This window comes from Zonotrichia albicollis, chromosome Z (genome assembly GCF_047830755.1).
Source record: "Zonotrichia albicollis isolate bZonAlb1 chromosome Z, bZonAlb1.hap1, whole genome shotgun sequence".
NCBI classification, from domain to species: Eukaryota; Metazoa; Chordata; class Aves; order Passeriformes; family Passerellidae; genus Zonotrichia; species Zonotrichia albicollis.
In genome coordinates this window covers 14,611,146-14,632,725 of record NC_133860.1, presented here as the reverse complement: position 1 = coordinate 14,632,725, position 21,580 = coordinate 14,611,146, and the positions used below count along the sequence as shown (strand labels likewise).

Sequence of the window (21,580 nt, the reverse complement as noted above, 5' to 3'; positions counted from 1 at the left end):
AGGAGCAGTTTAATTCTGTGGTAATGCAGCATGATCATTCCATCGTGCTGAATAAGAGGAACTAGTGCCTATTTGAAAATTATTGTAGTATCAGACAATAAAGCTACCTGCTTCACTGGATGATCTGATACTCTGGCGTCTGCCTTCATCTGAATCTTTGTGTATCAAATATCCATTCAAAGTGAAGTGAACGGCTGTATGATCCATATCGTCCACTAGCTTGTATGCTCGTTCCTACAAAAGTAAAACCCAACAAAACCATAGAATCATAGAATCCTGGAATGGTTTAGGCTGGAAGGGATCTTAAAGAACATCTTGTTGAAACTTCCCTGCCTTGGGCAAGGACACTTTCCCCTAGCCCAGGTTGCTCAAAGCCCCATACCACTTATGGTTGCAGAATCCATAATTTTTCTGGGCAACCTCACTACCTTCACAGTAAAGAACAGCTTAATCTGTATAATTTAGTTTTTAGCTGCACCTAAAAGCAAACAGAAGCCACCAAATAACACAGATGCTTCAATAGTTCACTTACTTTGATTTGCTTGCTATGTCAATCACAGCATACCACAGAGCTCACTTCAGTCATTGTGGAGAATTTGAAGATGTGGATTACTGATCACCTATCTATATACCATAAATAAGGAAAGCTTCAGCTCCAAATGGAAGAGAAGGGCTTTTTTTTTTATTTCACAAGACTGTTTTCCTTTCTCTGGAATCTTGCGATGGTTGGTCAAACAAGTACAGTAGCACAGAGGTGAGACAGACATGGGAATATTTTGCTTGGTTTTCTCTTCTCTTAGGTGTTGGTTTTGATAGGGATAATATTTTTTACAGTAGCTACTGTATTTTAGGGCTCTATTTTGGATTTGTGCTGAAAACAGGGCTGATAACATAGGGATGTTTTAGTTATTGCCCAGCAGCACTTGCACAGTTCTGTTCACCACCCCACCTCATCACTAACTCACCCATCTGACTCCAAGGATATGCCAAACCATATGGAATGCTTAGCACATAAATCTGGGGGAAAAAGAATGCTGGGGGGAAGAATAAGAATGAGGGGAGGGGATGTTTGGAATGATGGTGTGTATCTTACCAAGTAACCATTAAGTGGCATGGAGCCCTGCTTTCCTAGGGATTGCTGAACATCTGCCTCAAGTGGTGAACTAATTCCTTGTTTAGTTTGTACAGCTTTTGTTTTCCCTATTAAACTATCTCCAACTCAACCCATGAGTTTTCTCACTTCTACTCCTCTGATTCTCTTCTCTGTCCTACCATGGGAGACTGAGCGAATGGTAGGATTTAGCGGCCAGCTGGGATTAACCACGACACCCCTCTAAATCTCGGAATAATTCAATGCCAGAGTTGGAGGAGCTGTCTCCATGCCCTTTCATTCAGGGCAAGGCCATCACCCACCCTCCCTATTGTGTTGGTGGCTGTATATGGTAGTGGCAGAAGGCTGCTACAGGGTAACACAGTGTGTGCCCTGCACATATAAAAGTGAAGGTGCGACTCTTGGATATTTTCTGGCCATCGGTTGCTCACTCCTACTCATCATGAATAAAGCTGGACAATGATTTCACAAAACAAATTTTTTAGCTCTCCTGCGATTCAGTCTTCAAGTGTGGATACTGAGACATAATTCTTTCAGACTGACAAAAACTTTACTTTTTGTCCTTTAACCACCAAAGAATGGGAAAAGTAACTACATGAGATTAGGTGCAATTTTTACCTTCACTGACAGATCTTGTACCATAATTATGATATCCTACTTATAAATAAATGAATCAATGCTTTTGGATTTTACCCTCTACAAAAACCCTTTAAGAACCATTTGCAGTAAATATGTAATAAGATGTAGCTGCATTAAAAGAAAATTTACCTGGTTATAAACCAAAGGAAAACACAAAACCAATTAACTGTAAAAAATTCCAATTTTATACATCACGTCACACTTACTTTAAAGTTGAATCTGATAATATCCTGGGGAACATGGGGATTATCAGCCGTCAAGGTACGTATAATTTCCTGTTTTAATTCCTTTGGAATGGAAACAAAATAGTACTGTAAATAAAACTTCACTACTAATACAATGTACAGCAATAAAATCACCACGTTTATGCTCAGTTCACTGCAGATACCACATATACAGCTAATGCCACCACAATAACAGTGCTTGGGGACAACCTGGCTCAGAGTGGAATCCAGAACAGTCATCCTGCTTTCTACTACAGTATTTAAATGGGCTTTCTTGATTTTATCTCTTATCTAAGATATGGAATCACTTGAAAAATGCTAACTGCATTCTATACAGTGAGACAGACAAAGCGTGTCTTTAAAATTTACACTGTCCAAAAACAATAAGCTCAGTAGCAGTACTTTTAGGATTGACCACTGTGAAAAAAAAATATTGCTAACTATTTTTAGTGCCTGAGTTGGAGGACATACATAAACCTTCCCCGTCACAGTGATAGTTTAAGGACAGGGAACAATGCTAGAGTTCTATGAGGCAGTGAGCAGAGAGAAACAGTTGCAGTTGGAAGGGTGACTAATTGCAATGCTACTGAACCAACAGAAGAAATAGCAATAAAATTGTAGGACACTTCCCTGTCCTGTGTATTGCACACAGGCACCTGAAAGCTCAGTGCTGGCTCTGGGTCCTCCTTAACTGAGCAAAGCCCCAGCCCCATTTTTGCTTTTGGATTACCTCCAGGCAGTTACAGTTACAGCTTTAAGCCCAGAAGTGGGTTTCATAGCACATTCTCCCTGGTTTTTTGTTGAAACCATTTCATATGTTACTGCAGACACTGTACTTCAGCAAGCACTGGAGTTTCACTCTTGCAGAATTTCCTCCAAAGCTGATGGGTAGGCTTCTGCTTATGGAGTTTCATACACACCTCATGACAAGAGAGGCATTGCTTTACTCACAGCTTCAGTCAGCTCCAGCTGATCTGGGGATCTGACTGCAGCCCTTGCTGTCGACCCATCCTCTCCTGCTTCAGGAAAGTCATCTTCATCCTAGAACAGGAATGACAAGCTCAGAAATTAAACAAGACTCTGACAGTTTTCCTTCTTACCAAAGCAGCCCTTCTTGAGGCACAGAGCAAAGAGATAAAAACAACAGTCTCCCACCCATCTTTGCTTTGAGCAGAGCAGAAGAACACAAATGGCAGGCCAAAATCTGAGATTTTCGTATGGCTATATTTGCCAGCAGGAGTTCAGTGAGTTGGAGGAGCTGTACTCTGAAGATAATTCCTGCCCTGGCACAAAACTGGATTAACTCCAATAAAAAAACTCAAGTTTTTTTTTGACAACAACTTCAATCCACTTCAATCTCAGTTTAAAAGTCAGCAATTCTGTTTCTCTTGGCACAGAATACCCAAGGGTACTATAGGACTTAAGGACTATTCAAGGGCACAAGCCAAGAACCTGCAATTACTCCTGGCTTGTTATTCTATAGGCTACTCTTAGAATTTTGTTTGAAATACAAAGCTGCAGGGATGTGGCTCCTGGAGGAATGTTAACCAATTTCTTGCAAAGGCCAGCATGTCTCCATTCTCCAAACAACAGACTGCTACTCTCCCTGGGCTAGCGCTGGGCTCATGACAGGATATAAGGTCATTAAAAATAAAATGAATCACTGCAGGAATGAATTTCAATTAATTGTCCTTACAGAAAAAACTGTCAGAACACAAAACTGCTGATTAAAGTGCTTAAGTGCTCCAGGCAAAATTTCTCCCTCAGTTCAAATTGTGTAATGAGTTGATTTAAAATAAATCAATCATTCTTGTAAATACAGTTCTTTCAGGCCTGCTGACTTTACAGCCATACAAAGCTGAGGATGAGTCCAAGGTGTAAGTACAGCTTATGGCTGAAGCTATAGAGGCTGGACCCAGCAATGCTTTGCTACCTGCAGAGTACCACAAAGGTAAAAAGCACAACGCTGGGTTAAAATGTGCATTGGCTGAAAGTAACTGAGAATTTTGCATATTTCAAGAGCCCAGGAAAATTCACAGGCTGCAGCCTTATTTCTCTCCCCAAGGGAGATGAAATGAGGCAAGCTGTAAGGAAGGTCAGGCACTCTGATGCATGAGGGACGATGGCTGCAGAACAGTTGTTTGTGATTTAATGCTCCCCACATGAACACCTGCTTGTAGGACATTTATCACATACTATTTGATGCCAGTTAGTTCAGTGGCTTTTTTCCCAAGTGAATCAGATAAGTAGTATTATGGTTTTAACATTTTTATTTATGATTTTAATTTTAAAAGTAAATAACTTTCCATTTTTAAATGGCAAAAAGAGGAACATTCAGTGATACTGTGATTTGTCCCAAGAAAGTGAAAAGCTGTTTATCAATATGTCTATTTAAAGGCATGTAGACTGTTCTTCCATCCCTGTCATGGATACTACATCCTTCCCAGCGGAGCTAAATAAGAGGAAGGTAGATTAAATCAAGGTATTCAAATAATTTATTTGCCCAATAGTAAAAACATTATCATGAGTTATTATCAGCTTATACTTCTTTGTTAAGTGAATATGGGCTATACTTTGAATTTTCTAAACTAAGCAGGCAGATTTCTCACAGTCTAAGTCAGCTAGTATTTTGGAATTCACATCCCAAATATTTTAATTTAATCTTTTCATATTGCATTTTACCCAAATTGTGCCTTTGTTCCAGGTGATACTTCTTGGCTTAACTTGCTGGTATATTTCACTTCCCAGTGGAAACCTACAGCAACCTCTTACTGCTAAATCAAATTATATATTACCAACTTTATAAAAAACCACCTGATTGTTCAGACTATATCTTCTTTGCATCTCATAGCTGAAAAAAGAAAAAAAAATTTTTTAAGACTTGAGAATCTTACCTTTTTTTTACTTTTACCAGCTTTTCCTGCCTTTCCTCCTGAAGGTCCACCTTGGCCCTAAAGTAAGAACACATCCAATGTAAACTCCCAGAGTACTTTCTTTCTGGATTTAACAAAATCAGAATAGAAGTTGGATGCTTGCTCCAATGGTATGTTTTAAAAGCTGACTATGCCAGCAGTGTGCATACAAAACATTTGAAGGAAAAACAGTCACTTTTACAACACAAGACAGTGATTTTTCAGCATGAAAAAATGCCAGGCTCTGTCCTAGTACAGCACTACCAGTCTATCCTAGTCTGTGATACACTCCAAATGTCATACACACATTTTAGTGCCTTGGTCAAATACACTAAAAGGCTGCCCCCGTTTTAAGTGCTTACATGGCACAGGGAGCCCAAAGACAATAGATCTACACCCATAAAGTCATGTGCACTGAGAAAACATGGAAAACACTGATGAACAGTTGGGAAACAAACCATTGTCAACCCCCCTGCACACATGATAGCACAGAAAAATTATTTTGACAGGCTTTAAGGAAAACAATTAAACAATTGTTTATAGGGTGCCTTACAGAGGGAGACTACCCTTACCCAGAGTCAAGGAATAACAGAAGGGCATCACTGACCAAGATTCGTGAAAATTTAAGAGAAAGTAGGAGAGGAAATGAAGAGGATCCTTTTGAGGAGATGCTGAGGGACAGACAGGACCATGAACCCTGAAGGAAGAGAAAGAGCTGGTAAATCGAGCAAAGGAAACAACATTAGAAACCTTGGCAAGAACAGTTTCAGGTAGGATCACAAATAACATTTGATGGTATGGATGAAAAAGCAGAGGAGTTACTCAGAAAAAAAAAGTGTTTGACTTTGTGACAGAAAAGAAGGGGATACTAGACAAGAGGGAAGGAAAACGAAGGGGTGGGAGAGCAAGCTCCCAAGGGCTGATTGATTTTCTTCAAAAGAACATTAGAGTGTGCCTTTCAGTTCAGATCAAAGGTCCACCTAGCCAAGTATCTCTCACCAACACTGTTCAAAGAAAGTGTCTATTCTATTCTCTCCAGGATGACCTCTCAGCTTGCCACAGGGACTTGAACCAGAAATGCTGTCCTTTTTATTCCATATCAGTGAATCTTTTTCTCCATAAATTTATTCTGTGATTTTGGAATCCATGCACATTTTAGCATGCACAGCTTCCACAGCAAGGACTCTCACAGTACAACTACATGGTAATGCAAAGAACCACTGCTTACTTTTTAAGTCTGACATTTGTTTCTCTCACCTGGTTTTCCACCTTCTTCTTCTGGAAAGCCCCACTTTATCACAACATCTATTCTTCCTCTTGTCTTCCATGTGTCTTAAGAACACTTTCAGGAACACAAGCCTCCACAGAGATTCGTACATGCCCCTCATGATTCCTCCTCATTATGAAAACTAAATATTCATTTCCACCACCTACTTTCTAGGTATTAAACAATTAAGCAGCCAGAAAGACTTTGACCCAGAATCCCAAAGCATTGCTCATCAAGCCCCATTTCTTGTTAAGTCTTGACAATAAGAACTCAGAAAAGAAACATTTTCAGAGGAGAACAAAGTTCCACAAAAATATGAGACAGTGTCTCTATGTTATTTCTCTTTGTACAAGCTAAGACACATAAAACTGCTGTTACTAACGAGGCATTAGGGATTATCTTTATTCCAGAAGATACATATTAAAAGCCATGAAAAATTAACAGAATGACACATTTCTATGCTTAGAAAATATGCCTCACTTCAAAATACAAATTTTTGTGTTGCAGGTGGAGAAGACAAAAGTTACAACATTTCCCTTATAGTCCCACCATGGGCAGATTGCAGAGCAGAGGCTAAGAGGTCCTGTGTCACAACCACTACTGAGATGACTGGATCATGCAGCTGGCCTGTCTCCCCCATGCGATTGCTGGCAATGGGCAAAAAAGGGCTCTCCCTAACAAGGACCTTGTTATGCGGGAATTGATGTGACTTAAACAGATTTTCAGAGCAGAATTTTATTCCGATCCAAATCAAAATCAGATTCTTAATTTTAAACATGAAACTAAGTCTACTTACTATTATCCTCTGTAAGTGGGTCTACAAAAGCATTTATCCATTAGCAAAGGCATTGCCAAGGCGATCTGAGGATAATTGGTTTTAAGAGTTGCACAGATTTCACTTAACATAACACAAAGAGTCACCTGTGAATAAATACCTGCAACAGTATTAAAATATAAAAGTGAGACTAAAGAAAAGCTACAGCTATGAGTGCATGAACAATTTTTCAAATTAACCAGGGACTGGTGGCTAGTTGCCTCTATTTCCCTTGTCTTTCTACACAACTATCATGGTTTTACAACTGGAATTTAATGATGCAGTACAGGTCTGGTATGATAGAGAGACACTGAGGAGACTCAGGATATGGCACAGAGGAGTACAGGCAGGGCAGGATAAGACATGGAGCACGAACTTGGCATCATAGATCCCACAGCTGTAAGCATGTAACCACTGGCCAGTTAGAGAATTGCAGGTCTGCAAACAGGGGAACTGAAGAAAATCTGCTTTAGGTGTAGCAAAGAAGGAAAAAAAATAGTATATAGCACACTGAAAAAGCACCATATGCAGTAATATCAGGTGTAATGTGGAGCACCAGACCAGTGGAAAAAGGGAAATATATTAGGTATCATATAAAAGAAACTGCAGGTAAAGAAGAAACTATCAAAATGGACATCTCAATCCTCCCCAAAGAAGGTCTCCAGTTGCTGACAACTTATCATAACATCCCCACCAACACCACCAGCAACAGCAAAATCAAACTATCAACTTTAGGAATCAGAGCACTGGAAAAGCAAATACAAGAAAAGAGGTAGAAACTGGGAAGCTTTTTATTTTTCTCAACAACTTCAACTGCAGTATCACAATTAATGATTTTTTTTTTTTTGAACAGAAGTATTTCTTATTTTCTTTAATGAATACCTCTGGACAGACAATAATGTTTAGACTAAACTTTCTGTCACACTGACAGGAAATTTTTAGTTTTATAAGTTGAAGCTTCTCTTTGCCCATAAACAAGATTTTGAATGCAACAAAGTTTACAAACTACTGCAAAATACAGAACCAGGCTCTGAAAGTCTTAGCTTTGACCCTATGCATGTTTTTAACCTTTATCAAAGGATGGCTGTTCTTTATGACTGGGAGAGGGTATTCAAGGAAGAGGTTTCATTGCATCTGTCAGTGAGATACACCAGCCTTCTCCATGCTTCTGTTTTCCTACCAGCCTCTACTTGCTGACTGTGACAGCTTGCTTTGGGGCTCCCTGGAACTAAGCCAAGTAATTCCCAAAAGCAGGGAGCAAGCACATGACTGACAGGGCATAAAATTATTATGTCTGGTATTTTGAACTGAAGAAACTCCAACCACTCCATCCAACCTGAACAATTATGCTTTAGAACTACTTTGTTATGACACAGATCCTTGGTCAAATGCTGCACTGCATGGACATAGCCATGCCAAAGACATGATAAATCTGAAATGGGAGGATGGGAGCCAGCAGACAGAGATCAGTGTGGGTCTGGGGCTTTCTTCCCTGTGCGCTCCACAAAGGTAGGACAGCCATACCTGGAGCTGTCTAAGGAGTTGGTCCTTAGCTTATTCTGGGGTTGTTCAGCAAAACTCTTGTCTCCTGCCCAGATAAAACATCCCTCACAATGCAGAGGCCTACTGCAACAACAGCAAAAGTTGAATGACTTTTTTGTTGGATATTCTGGACTCTCGCAAGTGAAGGTAGTGACTCTAGCTCCACTTGACTCAGTACTCTATTGAAGTCAGCATGAAAAGCCAAGACATACTTTGTTCTGCAAGCATCATTCCTGCTACTGCCACCTATGCTGCAGAAGGTGCGTCCCAAAGTATCTCAGACTTTTGGAACCCAGCTGGAAGGTGGCACAAAAATAAAAAAATAAGATGAGGAAAGATGGGTTCCGAGTATTTTGGCAATATTAGCAGTATGTGAAGGTCATCAAAACTAGTAGATCTGTTTAAAACTATTACAAGAAGCAAGCTGGGGAGCAAACATAAATCAGTCAAAAATACAAAATCTTTTACTGTTTCCTAATTCAGACAATAGCACAGAAATAATTGCTGTGCTGCTTGATGAAAAGGGCCGTCCTGACATTCCTTTTCATTGGTGTATCTGTGCTTTGCTCTTTTGCTGGCTTTTTTTGCAAGCTCCTGCTCTCTGTAAATCTCTCCAAAGCCAGAACACTTTTTTTTTTAATACCTTTTCTTAAAAGTTCTCTCTGCCACATTAGCTGTAAACAGTCCTTAATATCACCTAGGTAGTTCATGTCCCATCACCATGGCTTCCCCATTTTTCTTTTTACTGTAACAATGCATTACCCATAAACTATGATTAAAAATGTAATCCTTTTGCTCTGACAGCTACCTAAATATATCACACAGCGTTCATACAATAGGGAAGAATTCACAACCACATCTGCAATACAAACAAAAAACAAATTATAACTGTGAATCAACATAATGATTGTACATTCAATATTCACTAGTAAGATGCTTACTTGCCTTCATATGCATGTTTAAAATTCAACCACATTTTTGTGTCTCACATTAGCTATAGGGGAAAAAAAGTTAACTATTATTAACATCTCAAAGAGAAGCATTCAGAACTTAGAAAATGTGAGAATTAAGGTTGCCGGGGAAACATTCATTTCATTCCATTGGGCACAGGCATTATGATACACAGCTTAATTCCATAGTCCCACACTTTGTTTTTTGTAGGTTTCCTGCCTCACTTCAGTCCTCCCAGGTTATGTTGCTATAGAATATTGCTTCATATTGTTCAGCATCTAGAGTGGTGGGGGGTTTTTGTAATCCAAAGCCTAAATCAGACATCCAACAAAGAACTAATCAATCCAAATAGTTACATTTTAGCAAATTCTAGATAAACTAAAGATGGTTTTGCTACAAGAAAAAAAAAATCAACTGTCTTCCTAAATCTTCCTAATAAATGTGCTGCTATCCCTGCCTTTAATAATAATATTAATTAATGAGGAGTGTGAATAATCATGAGGAATTTATATTAGGGAAAAAAGAGCAGACATGGTTGCTAGGGAACTAAAGAACAGGCAGGAGGCATTAAGGAGTTTCTCACCTCCAGGTCACCATCGTGACTCTGACCACTCCGGGAGATGCTCAAGTGCTCCAGAGAAAAATGCCAGAGTCAGAATTAATGGAGGCTAGTAATGTTTACTCTGATGACTATCTTACATTAAATAAATTAACAGATTGACACACTTCCAACAGCAAAAAGATATTAGAAGCCTGCGACAGTCACCGTACTTAGATAAAGGCTGCAGAAGACCCAAGTTACTGTTTCTTTCTGGATCTTTCTTCCAGGGTGTGTATGATATCAGCACATAGGAATTCTTCCCTGGGCCAGACGTCTACTATGCTACAAGACAAACTTAGTATAGACTACAGCAAAGATACCATAATTCAATAGGATAATAAAAATGAAAAGAGGAAACAGATAATAAGTGATGTTTTAAATGCTATTTAATATTTCTTTCCCTTCTCACAGTTCCCTCAATCACAGAGAAGCCACCAAGAGGTACAAATAGATGCAAAATGAAGTCCTTCAGCAGGGAGTCTTTCTGCTGCTCAGCTATTCAACAAGAACTTCCAATTGTATTTTGGGTAGGATGTCTGGATAATATATATTTAATTTTTCTGTAGTCATAAAATAGAAAAACAAAAATAAGAAGAAACTACTGGTGACTTTCTAAAGACCATTGCTGTAAATGAGAAAGAAGTTTGAAAAGAAAGCCCTACCAGGCTGGCATTTCATAAAAGGTATCATATTTCTGCATCCTAAAAGAAAAAGATAATGAGGGGAACCATCAAAGACTTGCAATGTTTAATAGAAGTTTTGCCCTCAACTCCCTAGTAATATTACCAGATCATCCTGCAATGAAGAAAATAAAAAAATCGCACTCAACCATACATTCAGGTCTTGTTCTGGTTTACTGTATCTACATTTTTTTCACATTGCTCTCCTTTTGCTGCTGACATGACAGTCACTAATTGCTGATCTGAGAATCATTAACTAAATTTATACAAAAGAGACAGGACTACCAGTACCTACTGCTATTCTTGACTGAATATTAAAAGCTCTGAAGTTTTTTCAAGTCTGTTTGCTTCTGAACTGCTTTCCCTGAGCCTTGCTTTTCAACTATTTTATCATTTGCTGCATAAATCCTCTGACTTGTCAGTGGCAATTCCAGTGGTAACTAAATCATCCTGGTGACCTAGGAAGCAGAGATTTACTCTCAAGAGCCAGTGCTCATTTAAAACCAGATTGAATCCTGAATTGGTGAGCACAGAAACCCTCCTGGAAAAATGTGTTTATTCCTCAGGTTCAGCCCCAAGGCCAGCGCTGTCTATCCAAACAGGAGATGCAATGATTGTTCCCGCATGTGCTGTGCTGCCATCCAGGAAAAGGGCTGTCACTGCAGCCTTTGCTGACTGGTACATATTGCCGAACTGCGTCTCAGTACAATCACAAACAGGACAGGACTGCTAGGAACACATCTTGAGCTGTTTTGGTTTTCAGCATCAGTCTCATTTCATGGTTATGACAATGGGATGATGCCATCAGCTCAGGCAGCAGATTGAGACATCCCAGGCAGCGGACCAAGAACTTAATGTTACAACTTTAAAAGTTTTTTGACCAATCACACAAAGCAAAAGCACATTGACAGTAGTTCTATCCACCCACCATAAGCACACCTACCTTTGGTTAAAACAATGCTTGCTTATTTTGGAATACAATAGCTACTTGCAAGCTTTAAAACATAATGCACAGAGCTCCATTATTAAGCTTAGAACTTCCTAATATCTCACTAGATATATATTTCTGCAGCTTAGGGAGTTATTCTAGTCAAGCATTAATACACAGACCATTGTTCTATTTGTCCTTACTTTTCTACTTCTTACATAACTTTTCTGCCGACCTATCTTATGGCTACTGCTTATCTCTAATCACAGCTCTGCTGTCTCTGAGGTCTGCCTTCTGCAGCTTTCCCAAAACCCTCTGATTTTAAGGATTCCCACAGTACATCTTTCTCCCAAACTGCCCTTTTCAGACTAGATCTTGTAATGGGTCACTGTGTGATGAGGAGCCAGACACCACTATTCAGAGACTCCTTGAGAAATGTAAGATGTCCACCTTAAAGCATAAGGGTGGACAAGTAGACCTGGATTCACAGACCCAGCCAAAAATACCAGAGAGCTCAGTAGCAGTGATGATGCGTGTTGGTCACTCTGACAAGCTGAAGTTCAGTTCATATTAAGATAATTTTCCAAGAGCTGAAAATTGATTACACATTAATGAAACACTCATCAGGGCAAATGACAAACCTAGACTATATTTTTAAAATATAATGAAAGAGCCATTCCTGCAGCCTTTTTGCTCCCTATGCCAGCTGTCACCATAATACAATCAGGCTACAAGGCTGAGCAATCACAGAATGCTCCTGTTAAGTTTAGTTCATCTTCCTGAACAGAGACAGTAATTTCCACTTCCTCTACAGCACAGCACAGAAATTAAGTAGAATTGTGGGGAAAATGTAATGTACTCGTAAGGTAGTAATGCACTTGTTGGATTCTAAAAGAAAGAGGTAGAGACATTATGAGAGCTAAGCCTGGCACTTCTGTAAAACAATTTTGTAAGTTTCCAGCTAGCTTTTTATTCCTGTTTTGAATATTAACAAACTCCATAGTAAAGCACCCGTTGGCACAAGGAGCAAGAAATCACAGCATGGAAACAAAGTCACTTGAAGCCTGCCCTGTAGCAGATATTTATTTGCACACACTAGGGATGCCAATTTAAGAGCTATTTGCCAATACATTCTCTAATGCTTTTTGACCAATACTAAATGGAATGTTTGCTTTATACTCCCTGGATATGTTAATGCATGTGTAAGAACAAGTAAGCACCTTTAAAAGCCTTCTCAGGGGAATAAAATATAGAAAATAAGAAAATACTAAAAAAGTAAACTCTGTCTTATTGTTCTCTGTATTTGGGGAAGAGGTTTGTTTCTTTTGTGACTTGCTGAACAGCAAAGAAGGTGTTTCAATGTCAGTGGGTGCAAGACCACAAGGGTAAAAAGAAATGCCTCTCTGTCCTAATTCAGACCCTTTCTTAGCACTGCTTAAGTGATCTGTTCCAGCAGTGGGGTTAACCCTAACTGGTAAGATTGAATAGTCTGGTTTTGCATTTTAAATGCTAAATGTATGCAAGATCTGCTAAGGGGCCATAACAAGATCTTGCTTCTCCTTGAGGGGGGTGCAGCCACCAAGGTACACACTAGCACAGGGTGCTCAACACAGCTGACTCAGGGATTTTCTTTGAGCTACACAGCAAAGGCACGGAAATCTGAAACAAACACTTCCAACCTGTCAAACATGTTCAAAATAACAATCTCAAAATCACTGGTCACTTTCTCTCCTCTCCACACAGGACTGACACAAGACCAACAGGGTGCTGTTCCCTACCCTAACACTTTTGGCAAGCTCATATGCACATGCCACACATCTCTGCTGTTAACACCACACTTCTGAGCATCCTGCTTGCCATGCTCAAGACCTCATTTTTCACGAAAGCTGAGAATCTGATGCACTCATTCCCTTCAGTCTGATGCAGGAAAGTTGGCCTATGCCCTTCCATAATTCCACATCCCTACAAAAATTGTTGAGCTCAATTGTGCATAATGTATTTCAGATATGAAAGGAATGGTGTCATTGAAGTACAGAACATACATAGGTGTTATTTCCAAAGCTGCATTGGAAGCACAAAGATCCAGACATACAGCACTATTTTAAGACTTTGAACATTGAAACACTACAGTTTACTATTAATGTACAGAAATATATGAAAGCCTACAGGCATTTATAAATAAGGCTTGGTCAACTCAAGTAATTCATCCGGAACACCACAGACTTTAATTCTTATGATCAGCCCAACTTTGACATATTTTCATCCATCAGGGGGCTGGAGTCTGAACTGGAGGCAGAAATCATGTGGATAAAGAAAAAAAGGAGTGAAACAAAGCAAGAAACTGATGTTAGAGGAGAATGCAGATACAAGACAGGCACAGAAGAAGAGCAGACAACCCCCACATAAGGAGAAGAAGAAACAAAACAAGAATTTATCACTAAGCATGTCAAGAACATAGAGTCATGAAAGCAGAGGAGGAGCTGGAAGTGATATATGGTAAAAGGGAACAGGTGAACAGGTAAGTATCCCAGCTTTGAGAACAATGTCAGGAAAAAAAAATTCAAAGTGAAAGCAGTCAGCAGCGAAAAACCTAATAAAGAATAAAGCAATATACAAAAAACAGAAGAAAAAAAAAGCACAGGGAGAGGGGGAAAGAGCATAATACTACAGAAGAATTCTTGTTAAGAGTTGGAATCTATTGACCCACCAATTAGTTTTACAGTTTTAGTTTATGGCCAAGTAGATATCAAACATCAGGTCCTCAAGCACAAAGGCATTCACTCCCCACACTCCCAAAGCCCCTCAGATGTCATCTGTACTCTGAGTCAGGGAAAATGAGGGAAAAATTGTGTTGTTGAATACCTCTGGATGCAGAGGTAGTTCCACTGAGTAATTCCTCCACTGCAAGAATATCCTAGCAGATAAAAGGATGTGAAACAGCAATCAGATTTAACAAGCTCAAGGCAAATATAGGAAATGTAATACAGGACAAGTTAAAATTATTGCCTTTTAGGTTATTGTGATGAAAGTTATGTGAAAAGCCAAACATCCTCAGAGTTTAAACAGTTTATGATGTTTCAAGAGCTTTAAAATAAAAGGAATGCCTTTACAGCACATTAAGTTTTTCAAACATGCCAATCAAAGCCTCCCCATTTCAGAGTATTGAGATAATGAATACTAAAAATGATTGAAAATATTTATGTGGAAATTGTGAAAATAAAAGAAACTGAAATTCAGAGCAAGAATTTCATCCCCAGTTTAGTTCCTGTCATTATTAATGTGTTTTTTACAATTTTAGCACAAACATCTTCATTGTCTAGAACTGAATGTGGGTTTTAATTCTGAGTTTGTGCCCTTTGAAAACTTTATAAAGCCCTTTGTATCTTGATACTTATTAGTACTTACTAGGTGACTAGGAATGTCAGAGTGATCCTCTCACTCTTGCTTCCATGCCTGTTAACTCTCCTCCCACCAACCCTAACATCAAGTGTGTTATGATTGATCTAAAAATGTTAACAAAAGGGTTTTATCAGCCAGGTCACCATCCACTTTTAAATTAAACCCTTTGAAAATCCAATAGCAGACAAGACCCAGGAATTACTCAAATTAACCTGAGATTTTTATCCTAAAAGAGGATGCATGCAGACATGCCTACACAGAGCCCAAAGGATTACAGTGAGGTCTCACAGACAGGGACCCCATAGCAGTCTAGGTTTAGGGCCAGGAAGGGTAGCAAATGACTCCTCTTCACTGCTGGAGCTGAGCAAAGACCAAATAACAAAGCAAAAGGAAAGAGACAAAATTTACAGCTGGGTTTAACTAAAAAGAATTTTTAAAAATTTTGTAAGAAAAAGGATTTTATCTTGTCTGCTCAATGTCTCCAGGAGATCCACGGGCAGGCTGGCAACACATTAGGACCTGCCTTGGAAGGGGTGCTGCATACTGGAAGTGTGATGAAATGGCCTGACAGTGTCTGAAGACTTGGTAGTCTCACAGGGCTGAACAGCATGGTGACAGAGTGAAGGGTGCTGCAGCTTTGAGACAGGCTGGTTTGAAGAGCTGTGTAATGCCATAGAACTCTCAGGGCGTCACGGGCAGCTGAAGGGACAGCGTGACACAGCATGACACAATATGATGTAGCCAGGACTCGACAAGGCCAACAGGGGCTGTGCTGACTCCACTGCCACAGCTCTGTGGGGCAACCTAAGCTGTCACTTCAACCCCTCAGCTCTGCTTAGTAGTGCCTGGGTGTACAGGCAGATTGTGAGGTGACTGTGAGCCCACAGTGTGCCCCTGCTGCCAGTGATATCCTGTGGTGCATCAGGCGGCCAGCAGGTCAAGGGAGGTGACCCTGCCCCTCTGCTCAGCCCTGAGGGCACATCGGGAGTGCTCTGTCCTCTTCTGGGCTCCTCAGCACAAGGAAAACAAGGAGCTGCTGGAGAGGATCCCGCAGAGGCCACAAGGATGATTTGGGGTCTGAAACATCTCTTTTACAAGGAGAGACTGCATGTTCTGATGCTGGCCCTGTTCAGTCTGGAGAAGACTGAGAGGGGATTTTATTAATGCATCTAAATATATCAAAGGTGGGTGACAAGAGGATGGTGCCAGACTCTTTTCAGTGGTGCCCAGTGACAGTACAAGGAGCAGTGTCCATAAACTGAAACACAGGAAGCTCCACCTCAACCTGAGGAAGAATTTCTTTACACTGAGGGTGGCAGAACAGCTGTGCAGGGAGCTCCTGGAGTCTCCTCTCTGGAGACGTCCAAGCCCTACCTGGATATGTTCCTGTGCCACCTGCTCCAGGTGGCCCTGCCTTAGCAAGGGGGGTGGGCTGGGTGATCTCCGGGGGTCCCTTCCAGCTCTGATGATTCTGTGAACCCGGAGGAAAAGATATGTGCTGCACGCAGTGACGTCACGGGTGGCGATTTGGGGAACGGTGACGTCACCGCTGGCGTCACACCACGGACAGCGCTCAGAGGAGGAACCGAGGGCAACAGGGTCACACCGGGGCTGCACAGCGACCTTCTCTCTGCTGGGCTGCCGCCTCCCGCGAGGCGCCGCGGTGACGCCATGCGGGTGTGACGTCACGGCGCACGCAGTGACGTCACCTCGGCGCTGCTGCCACCACGGGAAAGCAGCAAGCCCTTACCTGCCGGCGCTTGTCGGCCGCCTTGGGGGGCATGGCCGTTCCTCAGCGCAGCGGACGGCCCTCGCCTCAATCCCGCGCCCGCCCGGCACGCCGGAAGTTGATGGCAGCAGCCATGGCAACGCGACGGAAGTGGCGGATGGACCCGGCCATTCCCCAACTCCCCCCGCTCTCCCCTCGAGGGAGGAAATGGTACATCCCAGCTGCCCCTGCAAACAGAGCGCCCCGGCCCAGAGAGATTGACGGCAGGCCCCGCCCCTTTATGAATATTCAAATTAGGCCGAGCCATTGGAAATGAAGCAGCTGGGCCTCGACCTGGTGACCGAGGTCCCTCCCGCTTTATGAATATTCAATTTGGGGGGCAGACCTCGGGGAATGGAGTGACGGGGCACAAAACTGGTTGTAGTGGTCACGCCCTCGAATGACTATTCAGAAGAAGGCGGGGTCGCAAGGAGACCACCGTTTTGTCACCAATGACAGCGCTCCCGCCCCTCATGAATATTCATATATGACGGGGCAGCGGAACCTAGCATCCGGGCCCCGAGCGAGGGACAGTGGCCCCGCCCTTTATGAATATTCAGAAGGGGCGGGGCGGCGGCCGGACCCGGAAGCGGCGCGGCTGAGTCACGGCGGCGGCGGCGATGAGGCAGCCGCAGCCGCGGGCGGTGTCGTTGTCATTGTCGCTGTCGCTGTCCCCTCTCGGCGCCTGAGGAGCCGCCCGCGCCGCCCGCTCTGCCCCCCGTGCTCCGCCCGCTGCGCTCGGCGCCGCCGCCAAGATGATGGAGGAGATAGACCGGTTCCAGGTGCCCGCCGTGCGCGCCGAGATGCAGCCGCTGGTGAGGGGCGGGCGGGCGGGGCCGCGCTGTGCCCGGGTTGAAATGACCCCGGTGCCGAGGGGGTCGCGCACACGCCCCCGGGTGTCGGCGCTGCGGGCGCGGCCGTGCCGCCGTTATATAACGGGATGTCCTGGGCGCTGCCGCCATCCTCGGCGGGCCCGGGGCCGCTGCTGTGTCATCCCGGGCCGTCCTCTTATCCTGCCCCCCTCCCCGTCCTCTTCTCCTCCTCCTCATCCTCCTTCTCCCCCGGTGTGTTCTGGAGTGCCGTCGGTAGCAGAAGCGGGCGGGGGCAGGCGGGCGGCTCCGCTGCTGCCGCGATGGAGACGCCGCTCCTCCCGGAGCATCCCGGGGTGTTCTCCCGCCGCTGGGCACGCGAACGGCCTGGGGACGAGGGAGGAGGACCGGGGAGCCCGGTTGTAGGCGCTGAGGGCGGCTGGGCTTTTAATTGACTTTACAAGCTGGGTGAGGTGTCTGTGGAGGAATCGGGCGGTGTTTGTGCCCAGCACGGGCTGGGAGGTGCGCGGAGCGATGCTCCCCGGGAATAGCGGAGCTGCTCGGGGTGGGTCTGAAGGTACAAGCGCTGTGAAGCCGCAGGACCTTCTCCGAGGATGGTTTTATAGCCTGCTCTCGACACTAAGCTGCAGCGAGGAGAGCTCATCTTGTGTAAAGTCCAGGTGTTCTGCAAAGAAACATCAGCTTCTCTGGTCCAGCCCGGTTGTTTCGGGATATGATGGTGGATTGGGCAGCAGTGATAGTAAGCTTAGGAAACAGTTTCCTTCATCATGGAAGAATTTCAAAGAAACATCACCATCAAATTAGCTTTGCTCACATTAAATGATTTGTGCAAGGAAAGCAATCTGTGAGGGTTTGATGCCGTGCCACCACATCTGTTTTTCATACCAGGATGTTTTTTTCACGTCATAAACACAATTATACTCAATTAATGAGCTCTGAAGAGCCTGACATAATGGTTACACTACTACATGGCACCCTGGGGAATCTTTCAGAGAAGGAAGTCTGCAGGCTCAGAGGACTTTGCAGATGTGTAAGTGGGCAGGTAGAGTGGTCCTGATAGCTTTTGAAATGGGTTATGAAGGAAGGCCAGCTGGCTGGCAGCCAGGGGAGGTGCTACACCATCATCAGGTAGTGCAACACTTCTTACGAGCTTGTAGCTGCATTGCTGTAATGCCACAGGCTTGTTTGTGTATGTGTTGTGCCCCATCTGCCTGCCACAGACCTCTTGAATGTGTTTGCCCATTTCTGTTTCCTACCTGGAAGAGGTTCTGTTGTGTGTTCCCCTCCCCTTACTCCCATCTTCCTCAGCCTCTGCCTGGAGGTGTGTTATTAGTAACCTGGTGCCTGTTGAAATACACTTCATCTTGGCATTAAACTGAAAGCTGGATAATGAGCTTCCTTGCTCAAAGTGTTGATTCCTTTTGGCACCTGGAGTAAGCAATTCCCATCGCGGCATCTGATTGTGTGAGACAGGCATATGAATTGTTTGGGAAGGTGGACGGAATTTCAGTGAAATACTTGCACAGTTCCCTTTGGCAGCAGGTGAGGATAGGTTGTTGCTAGGTTTGTGCCAGCACTGAAGCACTTTTGAGATTTCTATGGTCTAATATATCAGACCATACGTTATTTAGAGTTGATGTAAACACAACCTTGGTTCCTTGTTGCCGTTAGTGTTTGTAAGAAGTTGAGAGCACCATAAGTGTCTTGTGAACAGAAAAGCTCTTCAAGGTCTACAGACTCAAATTATCTTTCAGTGGCAAGAAATACATTTCTCTTATTGTGGGAGCGTTGATAAATTCTGAAAATATGCTTTGTTTGGGTTGCATTCTGGGTTTGGTTGTTTTTGTTTTGTTTTGTTTTTTGTTGGTTGTTTCTTTGGCTTCAAGCCTTTGTGGGGGGCAAAAAACTGTCCGTACAAGCTAATATGGGCTTATTGTTGGTGTTTTTATATAGGAGACTCAACAAATGTGACAAGAATGGCCATCTTTATTTGTTTTATTGAAGGCACAGTAGTCAAAGTAGCAAGTTTGAAAAAGCTGTTGCCAGACAAAACAATACTCTAAGTGTTTTCTAGAAAATCCATGATAATAGTGGAAGAGTGAAATTTGCAGATACATGCGTATTTGTATGAACATGAACCAGGCAGAATCCAAACAGCGTATCTGGTCCAGCTCAGAGAAGAATATGATGGTGGATTGGACAGCAGTGATAGTAAGCTTAGGAGACAGTTTCCTTCAACATTAGAATTAGAAAATTTTCACAAAGAGCTTTAACACTTGCATTAAAAAAATACTCCGAATCTGTGCTTCAGGGCTTCAGTTCTTTTCTAACTACTGGAGCTCATAGTGAAACCTGTTGGTTTTGGGGGTCTTGAGTGTTCAGGGGTCTACACACACAATTGTTGTGACTGGGTGTATAGGATTTTTCCAGAGGCATGGAAATGTTGACAGTGGTCTCAGAAGTGGGATGTAGCAAGTCTGGTACAGCATTTCTGGTGTGTTCCTCTGCTTTGTAATTCCTGGTGTGTACTTTGCTGATAGGGACTGGATACTTGGAAGAATCCTTGCCAGTCTGGGATTTCTCATATTAGCTTGTTTGGGTGATGCAGTTCTGGCCAATGCTACTTTGTGCCATTACAGTTACTGTGTGTCTGTCACTCTCCCTCCCATTCTGTACTTTTAAGGTTGCGGTTTAAACGCAGTTAACAAATAAATCACTCACAGCCACTTGCTCACTTCCCTCCCACATCAGGATGGGGGAGAGAATCAGACAAGTAAAAGTGAGAAAACTTGTGGGTTGAGATGAAGACAGTTTAATAAGTAAAGCTAAAACCATGCACACAAGCAAAGCAAAACAAGGAATCAATCCACCATTTCCTTTGGGCAGGCAGGTGTTCAGCCATGCCCAGAGAAGAAGGCAGGGCTCCATTACACCTGATGAATACTTGGCAGGACAAATGCCTCCAAAAAATCACCCCAAACATTCCCCCCTGGTCCTTCTTCCTAGCTTTGTACGCTGAGCATGTGGTATGGAATATCCCTGTGGTCAGCTGGGGTCAGCTGTCCCATCTGTGTGCCTGCCCAACCTCTTGTGCACCCCCAGACTCCTGGCTGGTGGGGTGGGGTGAGAACGTGCTGCCCAGCAATAACCAAAACATCCCTGTGTTATCAATACTGTTTTCAGCACAAACCCAGAACACAGCCCCGCAGTAGCCACTGTGAAGAAAATGAACTTTATCCCTGTCAAAATCAGTACAAAAGTAGAGAATAACCTTGTAATCTCAGGACTTACTGTCTACTTCCCAGTTTAAAAGCTTTCATTTCCAACGGCCTCAGGGAGAGATGCATCTGTCACTCTTTTCCACATCCAGAAAGCTGAAGTAAAAGTTTGTTTTTCATGTGTTACCTAAAGTCACCATGACTTGCCATTGAATCTGTATATAAAAATAAGTGTTTCTAAGCATAATTCCCTGCTAAAAGCAAACAGTGAAGGTCCCTTGCTTGATATATAGAGTATACAACTGGATGAAATATTTTTTCATCGTGTTCCAACGGGAACAGGGTGTCCCAGGAAAGCACTGTTCCCTCTGAGTGCTGGCCAGTGTTTGGCGGGTCCTGAAATGAGGTTTGTGAAGCTAGGGTTTGCTCAAAATCCTGAACTTTGTGTTGTTGACCTGCATGCATGCTTTTGAATGTCTGTTCATCTGCATGGATAAAGTGTCATCTTAACTTTTGATGTCTTTACACTGAACTCCAGGACAGCTGCTGCTGATCTGCCTGGAAACCATCTGACAGGCCTCCTGGTCTGCCCATCTTCAAAATTTAAGGATTGGCTTCTCTTTGGCATGTAGCAGCTATACCTTTCTTAGAACACAGTCTGAAACCTTTCTGAACCATTCCAACCTCCAGACCTGC

The 21,580-nt window shown here is 42.8% G+C and overlaps 2 protein-coding genes across 4 annotated transcripts in view; one reads left to right on the top strand and one right to left on the bottom strand.

Moving 5' to 3' along the window:
• Positions 1-16,961, bottom strand: part of DNAI1 (dynein axonemal intermediate chain 1) — a 137,145-nt gene extending 120,184 nt beyond the window's left edge. For both annotated transcript variants that reach the window (XM_014270358.3, XM_074533441.1), the window contains exons 1-5: positions 16,819-16,961; positions 4,869-4,925; positions 2,926-3,015; positions 1,957-2,037; positions 108-234 (exon numbers count right to left, since the gene is read on the bottom strand). In XM_014270358.3, coding sequence (XP_014125833.1) covers positions 108-234; positions 1,957-2,037; positions 2,926-3,015; positions 4,869-4,925; positions 16,819-16,851 — 388 coding nt within the window. In that variant the 5' untranslated portion in view covers positions 16,852-16,961. The remainder of the gene's footprint in view (positions 1-107; positions 235-1,956; positions 2,038-2,925; positions 3,016-4,868; positions 4,926-16,818) is intronic.
• A 414-nt stretch (positions 16,962-17,375) lies between these two features.
• The window catches only part of FAM219A (family with sequence similarity 219 member A), a 92,270-nt gene continuing 88,065 nt past the window's right edge, over positions 17,376-21,580 (top strand). Inside the window, exon 1 of one of the 2 annotated variants that reach the window (XM_005491711.4) lies at positions 17,376-17,618. In XM_005491711.4, the coding sequence (XP_005491768.1) occupies positions 17,592-17,618 (27 nt within the window). In that variant the 5' untranslated portion in view covers positions 17,376-17,591. Of the gene's footprint in view, positions 17,652-21,580 lie in introns of both variants that reach the window. The other variant, XM_005491709.4, reaches the window with a different exon arrangement.